Consider the following 18126-nt stretch of genomic DNA (forward strand, 5'->3'; position numbering starts at 1 on the left):
TGACTTCAATGCATCAGTTGATTACATGAGTAGATTCTTATTGCAGACACAGAACAAGGAGCAACTATCGTTAACCAATATATATCTATTGAAGCTCTAGTTAGTTACAATTTCAAAATTTTCATCCAAAACACCATGCTTTGCTGCTTTTGGATGCTCGGATTAGAATCCCGTACAACAACACTCTCTCCTGCTCCAAGATTAACAGAGAGGCAATTCGCGATTGTCAGTATTCAGGTAAAATTAAAAAAGGATACAATTATTATAATCGGTGCGCTGAGCATATCCGTTCTCCTGAGATGTCATTGATTTATCAATATTCGCATGCCACTTGACTCTTAAAAGTTGGATTTCTTGCTTTTTGTTGGGAGCAATGTAGTTTCAATAACAAGAATTACTAGTCGCCGTGCTGCCGTGGAAGGACCCACTTTTGCTGTCCGTGGATGACTCGTAATGGTTCATAACCCAATGGTCCTCGTTTCCATGGTAGATAAAGCGTAAGGAGTTCGAGGACATAGATTGCCTTCGACCATCCAATGAAAAATTCAAGTCCTTTGTAGATTCTACGGGCTTGTTTTTGCGCCTTGTACCTTGTACGGGTCGTTGTTTTGGTTCACTGCAAGACCTTGCTTTAGCTCTCGAAGATTCCGTCCTAGTGAGGCCATTGGGTGCCCGTGACATTGAATGGCGCTGGTTACTTGATAAGCTGTTTCTTGAGCTGCTTGGTTCTGCGTTTAACGCATGATCCTGGTACTGATATTTTTCCTTTGGATAGAATGACATGACAGCATGCTCTGTATCTGAAGGATCTAGAGGACCACTTCTACTTCCCATGATTTCCAACATTTCTTTTAGGTCCATATCCTTTGGGTCCTGTGAATGACCACGTGATAGTTATGTACTGGGAATTAAGGTTTCATAACCAGAATAATCATCTACTGCATATCTTTCATCAAAAATACCATATATATTGGGAACATTTGACAGAGACTCACTTTAGATTCTTGTGCAGTAGATGGTGTAATACCAGAAACCATATCCCGAGAAATTTGAGGATGTGGGGGTGAGTATTTTGGAAGCAGCAGATTAGCTTCTTGTGCGGTCTGAAGTCTTTGAATTCTGGCTCTTACTTGAATAGCCATCAAGGCATGCATGCCTCGCAGTGTAGCGCTTGTTTGTTTCCTTACAAGATGGCCTCTTACTTGTGCCTGTATCTTCACTAGTCCCCTCAAAGCAAGCAATGCTTTCCTCGCCTAACAAAAAATTGCATCTTCAGAATTCAGAGGAGCGGGCATAAAATTGAGGAGTGATCGAGGGAGATGGAGAGAAGGACATTACCAAATAGGAGCGAAAAGCAGCCTGAATCTTGGTAGCAGCAGAGCTTTCAATGTTTGTAGGAGCCTTTGGTAGTAGACAAGTTGAAAGAATGTATGGAGCGTCGGTTTGCAGAAGCGATTGTACTTGGAGGTTAGCAGAGTAGCTTGAATCAAAAGAAGCGGAAAATCTATGCGCAGTTGCGTTCCCTGTCGTTCTGGTGCTTGACTTTCTTCCAAGGCTCCACCTGCGCTTCACTTTGGGACTTTCAGCAATGTTGTTCTCATTGTAGGACCTGTCCACCTTATATTTCGCTTCCTTTTTCCCCATGAGATGGTTTCTTATCCATTTGCTCGCCTTCTCCATTTCTTCTTGTCTGCTTCCGCTAACGGCAACCTAGCAAGTTGGTGGTTAATAGCTGACAAAATTCTAGGATTAAACACACGCCTGCATAGATGCTTCTATATATTTAGAGGACCAAGTCCTGGTTGTGGTCCATATTTTAGTTTTGGTCTCCTTAGTCTTGCATTATTAAATACCGCATTCTTCAATGAGGTCAGTGAAGGATTTTCTTATAAATTGGTGATTTTCTGGTCATCAACTACAAGGGCTCTTGCCTGCAAAGCTTTCCCTGATAAAGCCACTTGCCACCCTTGTGGGAATTCTTGAATATAATTTGATGGAGCTTGCCATTCCACCATTGCCTTAGCCGAGTACTGAAGAGCCGTAACATTACCCGAGCTCAGGCTCCCACAAGACGGCCGCTAAAACTTGCTTGTGATGACGGTGCTGCTATATAAAATTGAGAATTTACAACTGTCACTGTTATATTCCTTCCTTCCTTGTTTTCTTTTTTTGGTCTTCTCTGAGGTTAAAACTAGGACTCAAGGGCCATCTTGGCAAGCACTCGTCAGCTACTACAACAAACCACCAGAGTTTAGTTTAGCTCTAAGATGATTGAACCACAAACCTCCGACAACAACATCGTGCACAACCGAAGCCTTTTTCATCAACATACCGACCAACACTTTGATTTTGAAAACTGGCAACTTCAATTTCTTCGGCCTGACCACGCCATATAATAGCAAGGCTTTTCATATTCCATTTCCCATCTGCGATTTGTCCAGGACGTCATCGCTCCTGTTCAATTTCAATGGATTCCCCCCCCCATCATCATAAAGTCTGTCTGATGTCTCTTGGAAGAACTTGAGGACCGAGATTTATGCCAATGGGTTATCTTGTGAACGTTTGATGTGGGTTTACCAGTGTAGGTAGAAAGCTGGGATTCTTCAAGTGGCTTGCATTGAAAGAGAAAAATGATCAGATGATATTTAGTCCCTTTAGATTCCTTTAGATCAATAAGCTGGGATTCTTATAGTCAAGGATTTGTAGTGTTAACTAATTAATCTTAAGTTAGAAAAGGATGAGAAGAAAATGGAGTGTCATGCTACTGATTTGTTCAGAACTCAAGTGTAGATTGCAGTTTCCTTCAAGAGTGTGCTGTCTTGCTTATATTGTCTGATCACTCTCTCTCTCTAGTTAATTAGTAGTGGAAGCACCATGTGTTCCTGCAGTTCCTTGGGCTTTCTGCTACAAGTGAGAGCGTAGGGAATATATTCTTTCGAAGATATATTGGGCGCTCCAATCCTCCAATGCAAGGATAAGAATCATAAGATCACAAGTAGTGATAAAATGCATAGCTTTAACTGTCGCAGATAAGTCTTGTGAATAAATATAATGTCGAAAGGGGAGCTTGCATTGTAATAAAAGACTTGAACCATTAAACCTCATCCAGGGGAAGGCTGTCCCCGTGTTGACATCCAATGACTCGAATAGGGATTGGGTGAAGATGGACGGCTTTCTATTTCATTATTTCATTTCTTTTCTTTTTTTTTTTTTGCCAATTACAATTTATCGTTCTCCCCCTAAGCTCTGGATTCAGAATGATTCGTCTCGTACAGTGGTACTTCCATCAACGTTATATTTATTGATCTCATGGGGTTCATCAGAATACATCCAACAAGGTACAATTTTTTTTTTTTTAAAGAAAAGCAAGATTTGAGAAACAAGGACCTACACTACCCGTTTGAGATTAATGGCAAGCAGCTCAAATCATCAGTGGATAGGGAACAAGAAGATAAAATCCGAGCTACAGAGGAGTTATGGAAGTCCTCGCCACGAGCAGGACGTAATCGATCACTTGTTCTTCATTTCAACTCCACTCTTCCCAGCTATTATCACGGAAGTGGCCATATTCAAGAACAGTCCGTGCTCCACAACGCCTTCCAACGCAGATATTTCAGCTCCGGCAGCCACCCCATCCCTAATCGGAGTCTTGAAGTACAAATCTACTATGTAATTCGAATTATCGGTCACATAGGGTTTTCCGTCTGCGTCTAATCTCAATTTCGCATCGCATCCTTCTTCCTTGAACAACTCTTGAAGCCTGATCAAGTTGTACTTCCAACAGAATTGAACCACCTCAACCGGCATTGCCAATCCACTTCCGCCAAGGCCGGTCACCAATTTCGTGTTGTCAACAACCACGACGAATTTGTCGGAGGCAGCCTCCACCATTTTCTCTCTCAATAGAGCTCCACCGCGGCCTTTGACCAGGTTAAGGTCAGGGTCAACCTCATCGGCGCCGTCGATGGCCAAATCAAGACGGGGATTGTCATCGAGGATGGAAAGAGGGATGCCAAGAGAGCGGGCTTGCTCTTCAGTGCGCTTGGAAGTGGGGACTCCCACAATGTCCTTCAATTGACCGGACTTAAGGAGCTCGCCTAGCTTGGCGACGACGAAGGCGGCAGTGGAGCCGGTGCCGAGACCGAGGATCATGCCGCTGCGGACGTACTCGACGGCTTTATCGGCGGCGAGCTTCTTGAGGTCATCCTGGGTGAGGACGGGGGCGGAGAGGGCTTTGACGGAGACGGCGGCTCTATGGGGGAAGGTGCGGAGTTTGATGGAATTAGGTGAGCGCAGGAAAAGGTTGATAGAGGCAGTGTGGTGCGAGGAAGACAGCGAAGGAGGCGATGAGAGGGATAAGGAGGCCATGGATTGTGTGGAGACCAATGTCCACCAACGCTAACAACAGCGGATGCGATTCTAATTCTATGTATTGCAGAGGAAAATTTAGCCAATTACTTGAGCCTCGCCTTTTTGTCTCCTAGCTTCACTAAACGCAGAGGTTGGTGGCCTTGGTTCTCCTGTACTGTTGCCTTTCAGGTTTTCACCTTCTCTCACCTCTTCCTCCCATCTTTGTTTTTCTTTCTTTTTTTTTTTTTTGTTTTGTTATGATAAATCGTTGACCTCTGGTTGCATCTTACTTTCATTATTTCATTACCTGATCATGGCTCTTCCCTCCCATGCTTGTTTTATTTTGGAGTTTTGTTACTTTTGTTTTGAAGTTTTAGTTAGTTTGTATTTTTTATTTTTAAATTCACGAAACAAAAGCTATGCACACCCTTTGTGGTGTAAGGTCTTGAGTTCGACCCTTCCGCTCTCATCTATTCATTTCATGATTTCATCTTAAAATGATTCATGCCGTTTATTTTAAGTTTATTTTTTCAAATATTTTTAAATTATTTTTATTAAAATAAAATTTTAAGATTAAATATTGATGGTCTTTTTTGCTCATTGGGGGATGAGTATTATAGTACTCATCACTACTGATGGGATTTAAACCGTCCAAACTTCAAGCTTTTTATTTTTATTTTATGTTTATCATAATAAAAATTTATAAAAATTATAAAAATTTTTAATACATTTGTTTCTCATCAATCTAGCTAGTATAAATTTAATTTGGACTATCTCATTTAATGTTAAAATATTTTATAATTTTATAAATTGATTATTCAAATATAATTTAAATAGTATAGATATAATTTGAACGATTTAATTTAATATTAAATTTTTTATAATTTTTACAAATTAATTATCTAGATATGTTTTAAATAGTATAAATTGAATATTAAATTTTTTATCATTGTTATAAATTTTTTTAATAATAAAATATTAAAAATATCTAAAAATAAACTTAAAGTGAACGGTATAGATATTTTAAAATAAAATGAACGGCATAGATTATCTAAAAGTGTGATGAGAATCTCGTGCTCGTCAGCAATGTGAACGCTTGTTTGCATATCTAAGCATCCTGCCACTTGCCTTGTCTACCATGTTATTTGCAATTTTCGAATTATATTCTGGTAATATTGCTTATATAGAATTAATGGGGGTTGAATTTACAAGAAAGAACTAGCCCCTCATAAGGTGGCAAATATAAGGTTAGAATCTTCGTTGAAAAAAGTGTCAACATTCATTCAGTATCTAGTTATACTTTGAATGGGATTATCCTACTAAAAGGACAATTGTAACCGATAAAAAATTATTGCTGATATAGACCCCACTTTCTTGACCCTTTACTTGTACTGTAAGAGTGGAAGGCTGGAAGCCGATGGTTATGAAAGGGCTCGAAGAGGACTGAAGATCATTGACTTTGGGGAAAGGGCATATTCAAATTGGATAGGTGCTTGTTGGTCCAAATATGGATAGGTGCTCATGCCCGTTACTCGCTCCTCCTCTTATCATGTCTATTTCATTTCGTACAGGATGTTGCACAAATCCTTTGCCATAACTGTCTTGTATTTACTACTTTTTTGGGTTGCATGTGATAATGTATAGAATCTAGAGGTTATGTCTCCTTTTACTGCTGAATATGAAAGGAGCTTGGCTTCATTCATAATGTTATCCATCACTTGTGTCATTTACACGTCTTGCACCAATGGATGAGAGATATTACCTGTTTATTGTCTGTTTCTGCAGGCACATCATGCTTGAATAATGCCCTTGAAATACTGTAGTGGTTCCCATAAACCATATTTGAAGCTCATGGTCCAGCGTGAGCTATGCGTCTTCTGATCACAACTTTGGCTATTTACGGCATTTTGTGATATTGGTTATTGAAAATTGAAATAGGCCATAAAATAATCCAAAGCCATTTCCATTTATCATTTTTAGAATATTTTGTAATAATGCTTTAGCAATATGCAAGTAAATCTTCATTTCATAGCATATAAAATTCTATATAATTAAGTCATATCAATACAAATAAGCCACTTGCCATTTAATTTTCTGCATTACCCGTTTTGCTCAATGAATCATAGGGAGATGGAGAAAGATTGTAATGCAATGATATCATGATCAGGGAGATGGATAAGGTGGAGAACTGGTGGATTTCAAATCTGGTGAATTTCGGATCTGGTCCATGAGCTTCAAATTTGGGAGGAGGGAGGGCGATTACAGTTGACGGATATGAAGAGGGCATTCAATATTTGAACGAGTGAAGATGGAGAACCAGTGAAGGATGTCAATGTTCGGACCTTGTGGAAGAGGTTCGTTGGAGGTGATGTTTGAACCAGAGCAAGCCAAATGGCATTCATCGGGGATGGCAGAGATGACTTCACAGACCTGATGAAAAGGGAGAAGGTCAACGGTGGTGGTCACTGGTGGAGGAGGTTTGCTGGCGTGTGGGAAGGTTGACGGAGATGAAGTGGAAGGAGGAGTAGGGCTGATGATGGGAGTGAGCAAAAGAGGAATACAACATTATGTAATGGGGAACGCATACCCTTTTCCCTTTTTTTTTTTTTTTTCCCGGGGTAATCCCAATTATGACACGAGGTAATCTAGTTTATTCATGTCACTGCTTTTACTTAGCTTTGGCCCAACCAAACATTATGAATGAGGGTTCTAAGGAATACATCTAACCACACGAGGCCTCTAGAATTTAGATCATTCTGGTCCTTTCCCAGCGACATGATAGAGAGAGAAGCCTTTATAAGTTATAACAAAGGTAATTTGAATCTTCAGCCTCCTGGGGAAGAAAACTACTAAGTTTACACCATCTCGATCTGACCCTGGAAATCACTCTATTCAGCTGGTAACTATTCTATCTTTACGCTGTTCTTGCGTAAAGGTCAATGCTCCCAACTTGCAGCCGAGAAGTTGATTGAATATCTCTAGATGCCAGAAACCTGAACCTGCTAATCCATACCTTCCGTGAGTCCTGAACCAAAAATGTGAAGCAGGGTCAAGAGATGCGAAGGTTAATACCTGAAAACATTAGATGGCAAACGCGTTGAGGAAATTGTGTATATTCTACGCTGGAAACGATCTTCAAAGACCTGAGAGGTTTGCTTATCCAGAACTCGCCAGCTGATTCCATCATCTTCGCTCCCTTCAAGGATCCTGAGAACAAATGCTGAAAAAGGTCATCGATGTAGCACACCCGCCTTAACTGAAGCAACAACCCAAATGTACTCTACAAAGCACAGAAACGTTCACCGCAACTTTCTAAGAAAAAATGGTCAACAAAAGAGTCCCTTGCAGCAGCGTCAGTTCCAATTCTTTTGTTGTAGCAAATAAGTGATTAACAAGCAGACAGACTAGAGTACAACAACATAAAGGATACTCAACAACTTACTAATTAATTTGTAATGAAAAAAGAGCTAGAGAAAACTAAAACATCATTTGATCCTGAAAACATCTTCACATGCTATTTGGAATTACAGTAAAGATCAAGAGGCATGGGATAAATTGGTTAAACAAAACCATACTAATGATTCTTTTAGGGCCCGTTTGGTATGATGGATTTGGGAGGGTTGAAATGCATATGAAAATGAAATTGAAAATTGTGTTTGGTTGGTTAAAATCATATGGAATTGGACTTTCACGTGGAAACCATTTCCATCAAAATTGATAGAATTGAGTTCCATCTGTAAAACTGATAAGGATCCAAATCAGCTTTGGAGACCCTTAATAACTTATCATCGTAGAAAGAAGAGGAAGATAGTTGAAATTGATGCTGTCATGCATGTTTTAAGGGATTTATCTGATTTAAATGATTTAAATTAATTATTGCTGTTATTTTATTTGTTATTTGAATTGTTATTTTGTTAGTTGCTAAATAATAGGACCTCAAGGCTGTTAGGGAGGTTCCTGCGAGTAGTTCCTGATCTTTAGGCTAGTATCTTGCATTATTTGAATTATTCAATTGTACTCTTTTATTTTAAATATCCTGGCTCCCATACACAGCAGGATATGAATGAAGAAATAATCCCATTACTCCTTAGCAGATTCTCCTACTTGGCTGTTAAGTTATTTAGAGTGAGATCCTTGCTCTAGCTAACTTAATAGATTACTTTTCCTAATCCCTACTATTCTAAGTCCCTATCAAAAACTCAGTTTTTCAAATCCCATCTTACCAATTTCATTTTTTACCCTTCCTCTCATCCACCGAACTGAATGACAGCAACCTTATTTGCAAATGGCAAGGATGAACCAAGGTCTAAGAACGGTGAGGTCAAACCAGGATCTCTGGTGACCTCCAGTGATTTCGCAATCTCTCCTACCAATGGCGGGTCTTCTTTTTCACAGCAGCGGCGATGATGAAGGCTTCCCATGAGATCGGCAAGCAAGGATGATGAAGCCAGCAATGTGGGTAACAATCTTATTCAAGCTAAACCCGAGGCTTATTCAACACAGAATCCTTGATTTCAGGTTTGTGGTGGTTTGGCGAAAGTCCAGTGAAGGTGGTTCATTCTCAAATCTGTGGGCAGGAGCTTCATCTTCTTCATCGATCTAGGTTATAGGGGTGGTCCTTTGATCTGTGTTGGAGCACATTTTTTTGGGACTAGGGCATTTTAATCTTTTCCTGTTTTTAGTATTAATATTGGATAAAAATAATCTCTCAATTCCATGAACATATCAAATATATTTGTAAACCTCATATCCATCTCCACTTTCACATCCATTTTCATTTCTATCAAAATCATTTTCACCGTACCAAATGGGGCATTAGGTTTCCATGCAGAATTGGATTGTTTGAAATGCTAAACATGATGCAAGCAAGATGAGAAGAAGGGAAGCTTTGTTGGAAGAGGATTTTTGCTCAAGCTTGCCGGTTGATTTGGAAAGTGAGATTTCCTTTAATTCTCATGATGTGGATGACAACTGGTCTCCACCTAATGTCAATTTGGTCCGTTTGGATGTGGACAGGTCAGTGAATCACAAAGGGAAGGCTACTTGTAGGGGTCTAGCACGAGACTCACAAGACAACCGTGTCAAAGTTTTCATGAAAAAGCTAGGATTAAGAAGCAGCTGCATAGAGGTTGAGTAGAGTGGCATCCATGAGGGGCTCAACTTATGTTGGACCAGTGGTATAAGCAATATAGTTGCTGCTAGTGACGCAGTAAAAGCAGTTAATGAGTTTGTCAAAAATAATGTTACGAACTGGCCTATGGTTGATATGATTGAGAGTATTAGGATCCTCCTTGCTATTGAATGGAACATCAGTTTTTATCATGTATATTGTGAGGCCAGTTAGTTAGTAGATCATACCACTTATTAACCGAGTGTTTATTAATAGCTGTAGCTTGTAATCTCCCTCATCTGTAAGTCATTTTAGAAACTCTTCTTTCTTTCCTTTTCACAGTCTTCTCACATGCTTTTCCCATAGCCTATTAATTAAAAAAGAAAAAAGTAAAACATGATTTGACCAAATGTTCCAAGGACCGTACCAATCCATCGGATCCCTTTCTGGTGCATCATTGGCTGACATCAACTCATATGCTGCAAGTTCATACTTCTTATTGCCAAAAGTTCTATACTCGATCCAACAACCTACAAGATCAGTCAAAAAATAATCTATTAATATAAGAATAAGCAAAGTAATATTTGTACCTTTTAACCTCATGAAGACGGAAGAGAAGGTTAGGGGTTAAGTAGGATAACACAAGGCTGGCATTTAACCTGTAGTCAAACATATACTTGGTTGTATGTAATAAGTAAAGGTGTTATCTAATTACAATAAGAAATTTCATAAGAATGGAATTAGTTGAGAATATGAAATTCAGGGTTATCAGTATTTAGTATAGCAAGATGGTTGACGAAAATAGTGCAAGCTATAAGCAGAGTGGAAAGCATGACAAACCTCGTCAAGATAATCCTCATAAGAAACTAAAAGGGAAAATGTAATTTTCAGTCCCTAACCTTGTCCTCAATTACCGATTCAGTTTCTAAACTTCTATTTAGAAGAACTCCATCCCTATAGTTTTTTGACTTAGAACAACTTAATTGTTATAGTTTTTCGACTCAGTACAGCTAAGTCTTTATAATTTCTTAGCTCAATCGACGGCAAGAATTGAGTTGTATTGAATCATAATTTAGAGACTAAATTGATAATTGAGAGAAAGTTCAGAGACTTAGTTATATTATCCCCAAAGTAAGAGCAATATCTTGGTTAAATAGTTTATGGAACTAAATTTAAGCTTTTGTCACATTCTCCACTACAGTTTTGGCCAAAATAAAATTTCTCGACTACATTAAATAAGCTATTTCATTCAGTCAAATGTACCTCTTGCACCATTTGGTTCTTCCCATTTTGACAGCCGGGTTCCATCAAATGCTGATGTAACCTGAAATACGATAGTTATAATTATAAATGCCCGAAGATAAAAGTAACAAGAAACATAGAGTAAACTGGCCGTATGCAAATTTACAATCCCGGAAGGCAACTCTTCTGCGCTTGCAACAACCGAACCAGAGTGTATTCTGTTCAACTTCAACATTGGCAATGCAAGGGACTCTGCAGTAAACTTTTCACATTTTTCAAGACTCGATAACAAATCATCCAGAGCATCCAACACCACAGGCAATGCCAAAGAAGTTCTAACAGGGTCACCAGCCAACCAAATTTCAACACTTCCATCTGTGTCCACCTTCTTCTCCAGTGAAAGAGCATCAAGTAGCTCATCAAAAGATGGAAACGACTCCTGAAATATTGGATTCTTTAGAGTTGAATCGGATGACGTCCTTCTTGTCTTGAAGGGGGAATGTTGAAGATTCAAGACTATTCCCCGCATAATCTTAAGTACTTCAGCAGCTTCAGATATTGTTAGTGCTTCGTTGACAAATTGATGAAGGATGGGACGAAATGCATTATAAATTCTTGTCACGTGCTCATCTACACACAAACGAACAGGGCATGAAGAAGAACTTAGCGTGGAATTCTTATTGGAACCAATTTCCATTCTGGATCTACACCATTCCTCATCCCCACTTCTCCTTCCAGGTAATGAGAGTGAGACATCATCTTGAGAATGTAAACATCTCTCAAGAAGTTGTTTTTCCTCCACATCACGGGCTTCAATGATTGAAAGTAGTTGAGATGGAAAGCCTCTTCGACATTCTTTTGTTATGTTAGCGAGTACAGATGACAAGGCAGGCTCTGTAATTATAGTACGTTGAGATAGAACCTGTGGTTTCAAATTGATAGGGAAATTTCTTATCAATATTTCAATAATTTAGAACTATTACACATGTTTCAAAATCATGATTGATAAGGTATACATAATTTTTTTAAAAAAAAAAAAGCAGTTGCAAAATCTACCTCATGCCACTTCCTTGTGTACCGTTTGGTGACATCATAAACTCCATCTTTGGCCACCGCAATACAATAGTTCAATTTCTTATTCCACCTACGGCATAAATGAGAAAATGACATAACAATGAGCAAGACAAAAAATTCTCAGTACAAATACTTCCCCCATTCAATTCATGAAGGCACTGCAAAAGTGAATATACCCCTTTTCATATAATAATGGTTTGTCATAGACTCCTTCGCATGGGTCAAGATGCATCCACCTGGAAGATCAAAAGAACTCAGAGACAAGTAATGCCACTGAAGAAATAAATTTCCTGCAGCAGAATATAAAAGCCAGAAGCTTGTGGGTCAATCCTACCTTCCCAGGAATTGTGAGAAGCATTCTGTCCAAACATGATCTGTAAAGTCCACAACCTGGAGATAAACAAAAACCAGCATCGGTAAACTTCCTCAAGAAATATACCGACATACATATTCCCCAGCTAGATAAGGAAAGCTTATTCAGAGTTTCCAGGACTCAAAGTTGATCTTAAAATGCATGTTGTGAAAAGAAATTAGCAGGGACAAACCAGGCGTGAATCATAGCCAAAAGCTCGGCAATAGAGGGTAAAGCAATTAGCCCATTCTCCACAACGCCCCTCTCTTGTCTGCACTAACTGCAGATCAAAAGCAAGGAATGAGAATAACCATCTACACATGCCTTACTTAGCCTTTGGTTTTGCCGTTTTGCCAAAAACATATTATAAAACTAACATTTCATCACTAGTTGAATACCTTTATTGGATCATTGTAGCGAGGAAAACGAGTGAATTTGGAGCAAATGGTACACCTGTGTTGTGAAAATAAATGAAGATAACAAAGGAAAAATAAAGCTAGTCAGGCAGTGAATAGAAGCAGAACATTAGCCGATCCAAAAAAAACTTTTTAAAAAAGCCTTATAAGCAAAAGACCAGAACTCAGGCAACAATGGTCAATCAAGTTAAATGGTTGTAAGCTTATCAGTATCACCGGATCTCCCAAGCTTGCATAGGGATGTCATGAAGGATCTTATACTGAGATAAATTTTGCTAGTATAAACTTGGGTCAAATACTGTTCAAACAGAAGAGATCGCACGAACTTATTGCAGATGTTCTATATTTTCTGCTCTATCTCTCTCCCAGCTCAATGCGTTTGAATAAGTTAAAAACAATATACTGATAGTCAAAATCAAAGCAAGCATATCGTTTTAAAAAACATACTCAGCATATCATCAGAAAGGTCGCCAAAGCATGACAATGAAGTATCACCACAATTACAGGTAAAACTTCTAGTTAATTAACAAGAAAGAGCTTGTTGATCCTGGAACATTAAGATGGTCTTAACTATAAAGAAACCAATGAGCTGATTCTTAAAAAAAAAGTCAAAGATATATATATATATATATATGAAAATTAACTGCATCATAATGGAGGTGCACAATTAGTTCATCCAACATGTTACAAGATAATACAAACATTTAAGATTAGTAATTACAGAAGCATCCAGCCATGAAGATTGCCTGAGGAAAATAGGAAAAACCATGCCACAATCTAAGTCATATATTCTAAGGCCATACCTGTAAAGTTCAACCCTGGATGCCCCATAAAGAGTCTCAGAAGGAAGAGCATCAGTCATGCCCTGGCCAACAGTTTTATTGCCACAATCATGGCAAGGAGGTGAATTAACCCATCTATTGGAAGAGGGCATAAATTCACCCCGAAACAAAAAAGGAAAAGAATGATCAAATGCAACTAGTACAGTAAAACAATAAAAAATGCAACTGGCGTAAGAGAACATATATGAAAATTTGCTGGTGAATGAGTAATGAAATATCACAGCAGCAATGAATTATAGTTGAATGAAAAAAATTCCACAATTTTATAAACATGATAATTCTGCTCTGTCCAATCTCAAGGGAAATATTAATCATCAACATATCTTTTTAAGTGAGCCCCCCCCCCCCCAAAAGGCAAGGGTGAAATCACGTTGCCACCTTATTCAAAGTGTGTCATTCAATCTCATTGTGGCCAGTGCCTGCATCACATAACCACTCTAAGGTACGTTTACTCTTTAACAGAACTAATCACATGGATGTTAAAACCATGAAAAAATTCATAATTGAAAGTATGTTTCATCACTTATACTTTGAAGAATTCCACAGTCTTCTAAGCCTTATTGGAACTAGGGCAACATTTAGAAATTGAAATTACTTGCTTAATGTCAGCACAAATCTCAAATTACAATGAAGATATTCAGCATTTCAATCAAAGAGTTATTTTACAATGAATCTGCTCACTGTTTCAACATCCACAAGTTTTTACCAATTAAAATTTGGATATAAGAATTTTGAAGTTAAATGTTAATGTTACAAAAGCCCAAGTGTTGAATCACACACTTTAAACCACAAGGGTCAAACTAACTTTGAGCCGAACCAAAAAGAGTAAACTATGATTTACCCTTTATTTTAAATTAAGAGTTGAGCAGCAAATGCAATGAATAATGATCTATATACCTAAAGGATTGTTTAAACCAGAACAGCAGCTGGAGAAGGAAAGCATGATCTTTTTCAGATTTTGATGGATTGAAGTTCCCTTCCTGAAAAATGTTCATTAGATTTACCAATCACCATATACCGTAGCAGCATTAAACATGCTATGTGATGGAGAATAAGAAGAGAATATTAGGATACATGGAATGGTGAGAGAAGTACTCTGGGTGAAGCAAATTCTAGATATTTAGTTCCTCCCTACCTTCTTCCCTTCCTCTCTCTAATTAACTTCCTCCTTCCTCTCTACTTTTCCCTCTACTGGTCTAAATCACTGTGCTTATAACATGGAAACCAAATCTCAACTCTCAAGCTCACTATTGAAACAGAACTAAGACAAACAAAAGACATCCAAGAGTACTTCAGAAAACCAGAATGAAATAATTTGCCAAAGAATTCAACAGCAAGTGAATTTTAGGTGTTCATTTTCAATTAGGCAATCAATATTAAAGAATTACGTTATGTTTGGTCATGTTCCTTCCGTTCTGTGGTCTTTCATGATATATACAATCACCATTTCTATAAATCGTCCTCATAGCAGTGGCCAGCATTATAGTAGATTCCAAATACAAGGCTGAAACCGATTGATGATAAAAAAGATTCACAAACACATAAATCATGACCATATTTGTGTACTGAGGACTTCGTTTCCAAACTGGCAAAGGTTTCATGAATGGGCTTTTATATTTATAATTTCACATAAATCAATTTGGCACTCAATTCCTAAAATGATAAGTAAAAGCAACTCTATCTAAAGAACTGACTTCAAGTCCACTAGTCCTCCCCATGAGTACGCTCATATATCATGCCTCCTCTTTCAAAGAGACAAAGAAACTCACTAACCTTGGCCAAGGAAACCAACGCTTTCTCCTCAAGTTCTTCCACAGGGACAGTCTTCCGAGCAGCTTCCTGGCTGCTTGAATCCTCATACTACATGAATCATGATATCAGAAGACTTAAAAGATGGAACCATTGGAGTTGTAATTATTCAATAGCAAAAGGAATCCAAGTTATTCTATTCCATGGACCACAGTATACTTTTCATTTTTACAAGCAGTTTCATGAACTCAAACGCCTTGTATTCATCTTTCTCACTACCAAACGTGTGAAATTACCATTTGGATTTGATTGAGGTAAGGCCGTATTCTATTCCCAAATTGTCCATTATCTTGGCTCGCAAGATACTGCCGCAACATAAGCTCTTCCTCCTCCGCCTGCACATACAAATAGAAAAATAGATAAAAGAGAAAGATAATGAATTTCAAATAAATATGATATGCACTTCAAAACTTGCATCCATTGCCAAAACCTCTGTAAAATGACCCAAGTTCTCCTAGAGGAAAAAAAGGGGCGGCACCTGCAAGAGTCTGGCCAGCTCCTCGTCTGATCTCATCAATTCGGCATTCTGAGTGCTTGATTCTGCCTGTTGTTCATCTTCGTCGATGGAAACCAATCGCAGTTTCTCGGAAATGGTGATGAGATCGGAGTCACTTGCCACAGGGCGATCATCTTCACAACCATAAATCTGTACTGAAAATTATCGATAAACAAAAGAAGGCACAAAATTTCGCCAGCTGTTGGGCACTGGCACACAAGGACAAGAAAGTATAGATAGAATGGATTAATGAGAATTGGAACCTTTTGCTCATCGGGGGGTATAGAGGTGAGGGAGAAGAGCTGGATTTTGAAAACCTGCAGAAAGTAACGAAGTCGGGTTACAGGAGAAGTGTCGAGGGGAAGGAGGAAATGGTTTTTGGGAGGAACGCGAGCATACTTCGAAGCCATCGTCCGGATCGTATTCGACATCGAAGTTGGAGTCGTGGTGGAGCACTTCAAATTTTCGGGCCACCATTTTCTCTTCCTTAACAGCTCCGAAGCTGAATGTCCGATGTCGTTGGAGGGAGGATAGTCAGTGAGAGCTTGCTGTCTACTATTTTTTTCGATCCTCTTCTCCTACCGTTTACGGCCCAAAAGGAAGGCATGGTCAATGCAAAGGAACATGACAGAGAATCAGTGCCTAATTGGCCGTAGACTCGACGTGAGAGAAAATTAATACTAATAAGTTTATCATTATACAAATAATAATAATAATAATAATAATAATAATAATAATAATAATAATAATAACACTGCCAATTTTTAATATTTGGTTATTAGCACTGGTAGCAGCCAATGGCTAATTCATGCTGATGTGGTCAGAATGTATGAAGGTCATATACTAACTCTTCAATATTAAAACAAATAAATATATCACCAAGAAAAAAAATAGTTATTATTCTTAAACATGTCGCAAATTGAAAATTTTCCACAAATACCTCTAATTTAATATTGAACACTCCTATATTATATTAATTATTTTTAATTCTTAATTACTTTATCATGAAAATAACATAATTCTTAATTACTACTGCTACAACCCCCTAATATAATGAAGGGTATAACTAAAATAATGTAATTAACATATCACATAAGTTTATGCTTTTTATAATTTGGATTAAAAGAAGTCTCCTAAAATTTACAAGTTGGGAATTAATTATTAATTATTAATTAACATTTCAAATCCGCGAATGTATTAAACTGCCGATTCATTAGATTAGCTTTCCTAAGCATGAGTCGAGAGGAGCCTAAAGGCAACCTTATTTGGTAGCTGGAGGTGATTTTTAATCCAATACATTGGAATAATTGTGCTTGAAAATTAAATTAATTAGGAAATTTAAACTGCTCCCAAAATTATAATACATTTGTAGCCTGAATGTGTAAATGTACTGTCCCCCCCCCCCCCAAAAAAAAAAAACAATGCAGTTTTTAAATGTTAAGCATTTATAAATCAATAAAAATGCGCGCACGCTCACTTTATTCATCGCCCTAAAAGACTAAAGTATGTCCAGGCCACGTGTCGAATGTTTCTCGTCTTTTTGGCCCTTCTGCTTTTTTATTTTGACTAACGCAGCGCTTATAAAAGAGGTATCAAGAGACTTGAGGCCCAGGGTAAGATACGAGTCAAAAACAACATGATACGACACTCGGTATGGTTCATGGACCACTACAGATTCGCGGATCATCTTGGTGGGCTTGGTTTGCTACACGAGTTTATGTATCTCTCAAAAATTACGCTCGTATATAGTTGACGGTTCAATCTTCATAAATAAATCTCGTCCCCTCGATACATCTGCTAAGCGGATGTGACTTGTTGATTTGATTAATCCTCGTTACTAAAATTGATGGGTTCAGCTGAAATCGCAGATCATGACTTGTCTAAATGATGATTGGTTCCAGCAGTATGTATGTTAAACCCTTCAAATGTGCCCATTGATTCTACAACTGAGCTTGGCAACCGTCCCATCATCTTCTTTATGAAACCTCCATCTAGAATAATATCTTAATCTTTAATTTATAGAGTGCTCTCTCAAATATAGCGATTGGTCTACTAAATTGAAATTTCTTCTCCTTTTGACGTCCCTCGGTTGCAATGACACTAAGGAACTCGATCGTGCCGCATCAAGTGGGTTCTCACTGGAGAGTTACTTTCTTTATTCCCTACATGTCCTGGCTGGAACAAATATCTTCAATCCCCATACAGATAAATTGCATCGCCTGGGCTTCATGCACGGATGCCAAAGTCGGGAAGGGCATCATGTATCGATCGCATGGAAAGTTGAAACATAAACAGACCTAAAACAAACACACCGAAACAACTTCCGTATTCACCTTTTCTCCATGTGCGTCGCTTCACGGGGTGGTCGTTAAATAACAAAACAAAAAAAAAAAAAGAAAAGAAAGGCGCGCGCGCGAGCAAATTAAAAGGTGACT

The 18126-nt window shown here is 38.3% G+C and overlaps 3 protein-coding genes across 9 annotated transcripts; all 3 read right to left on the reverse strand.

The window, feature by feature from the left end:
• Positions 1–38: 38 nt before the first annotated feature.
• LOC129305208 (protein IQ-DOMAIN 19-like) lies at positions 39–3131 on the reverse strand. Its single transcript, XM_054945193.1, has 3 exons — positions 1339–3131; positions 996–1253; positions 39–873 (listed from the first exon to the last, which is right to left on the reverse strand). Exons 1-3 carry the CDS (start codon positions 1678–1680, stop codon positions 382–384), a joined length of 1092 nt encoding a protein of 363 aa, XP_054801168.1. The 5' UTR covers positions 1681–3131; the 3' UTR covers positions 39–381.
• Positions 3132–3281: 150 nt separating this feature from the next.
• LOC129305209 (probable ribose-5-phosphate isomerase 3, chloroplastic) lies at positions 3282–4500 on the reverse strand. The gene has a single exon (XM_054945194.1). The coding sequence runs from the start codon at positions 4366–4368 to the stop codon at positions 3511–3513; it is 858 nt and encodes a 285-aa protein (XP_054801169.1). The 5' UTR covers positions 4369–4500; the 3' UTR covers positions 3282–3510.
• Positions 4501–6996: 2496 nt separating this feature from the next.
• Positions 6997–16329, reverse strand: LOC129305206 (peptide-N(4)-(N-acetyl-beta-glucosaminyl)asparagine amidase). Of its 7 annotated transcripts, none has more exons than XM_054945188.1 (17): positions 16091–16327; positions 15955–16008; positions 15674–15841; positions 15432–15530; positions 15160–15246; positions 14284–14366; positions 13348–13461; positions 12527–12581; positions 12322–12408; positions 12111–12166; positions 11953–12012; positions 11759–11846; positions 10869–11624; positions 10724–10784; positions 9888–9990; positions 7423–7557; positions 6997–7352 (listed from the first exon to the last, which is right to left on the reverse strand). In XM_054945188.1, exons 1-17 carry the CDS (start codon positions 16166–16168, stop codon positions 7265–7267), a joined length of 2172 nt encoding a protein of 723 aa, XP_054801163.1. In that variant the 5' UTR covers positions 16169–16327; the 3' UTR covers positions 6997–7264. The 7 variants fall into 7 exon arrangements, with proteins under 7 accessions (XP_054801163.1, XP_054801164.1, XP_054801161.1 ...); XM_054945189.1 differs by having other exon boundaries at positions 6997–7349; positions 16091–16325; XM_054945186.1 differs by having other exon boundaries at positions 6997–7375; positions 7494–7557; positions 10724–11624; positions 16091–16329.
• Between the last annotated feature and the right edge of the window lie 1797 nt (positions 16330–18126).

This window comes from Prosopis cineraria, unplaced genomic scaffold, assembly GCF_029017545.1.
Source record: "Prosopis cineraria cultivar Desert tree isolate PC_DT_omini unplaced genomic scaffold, ASM2901754v1 PC3, whole genome shotgun sequence".
Lineage (NCBI taxonomy): Eukaryota > Viridiplantae > Streptophyta > Magnoliopsida > Fabales > Fabaceae > Prosopis > Prosopis cineraria.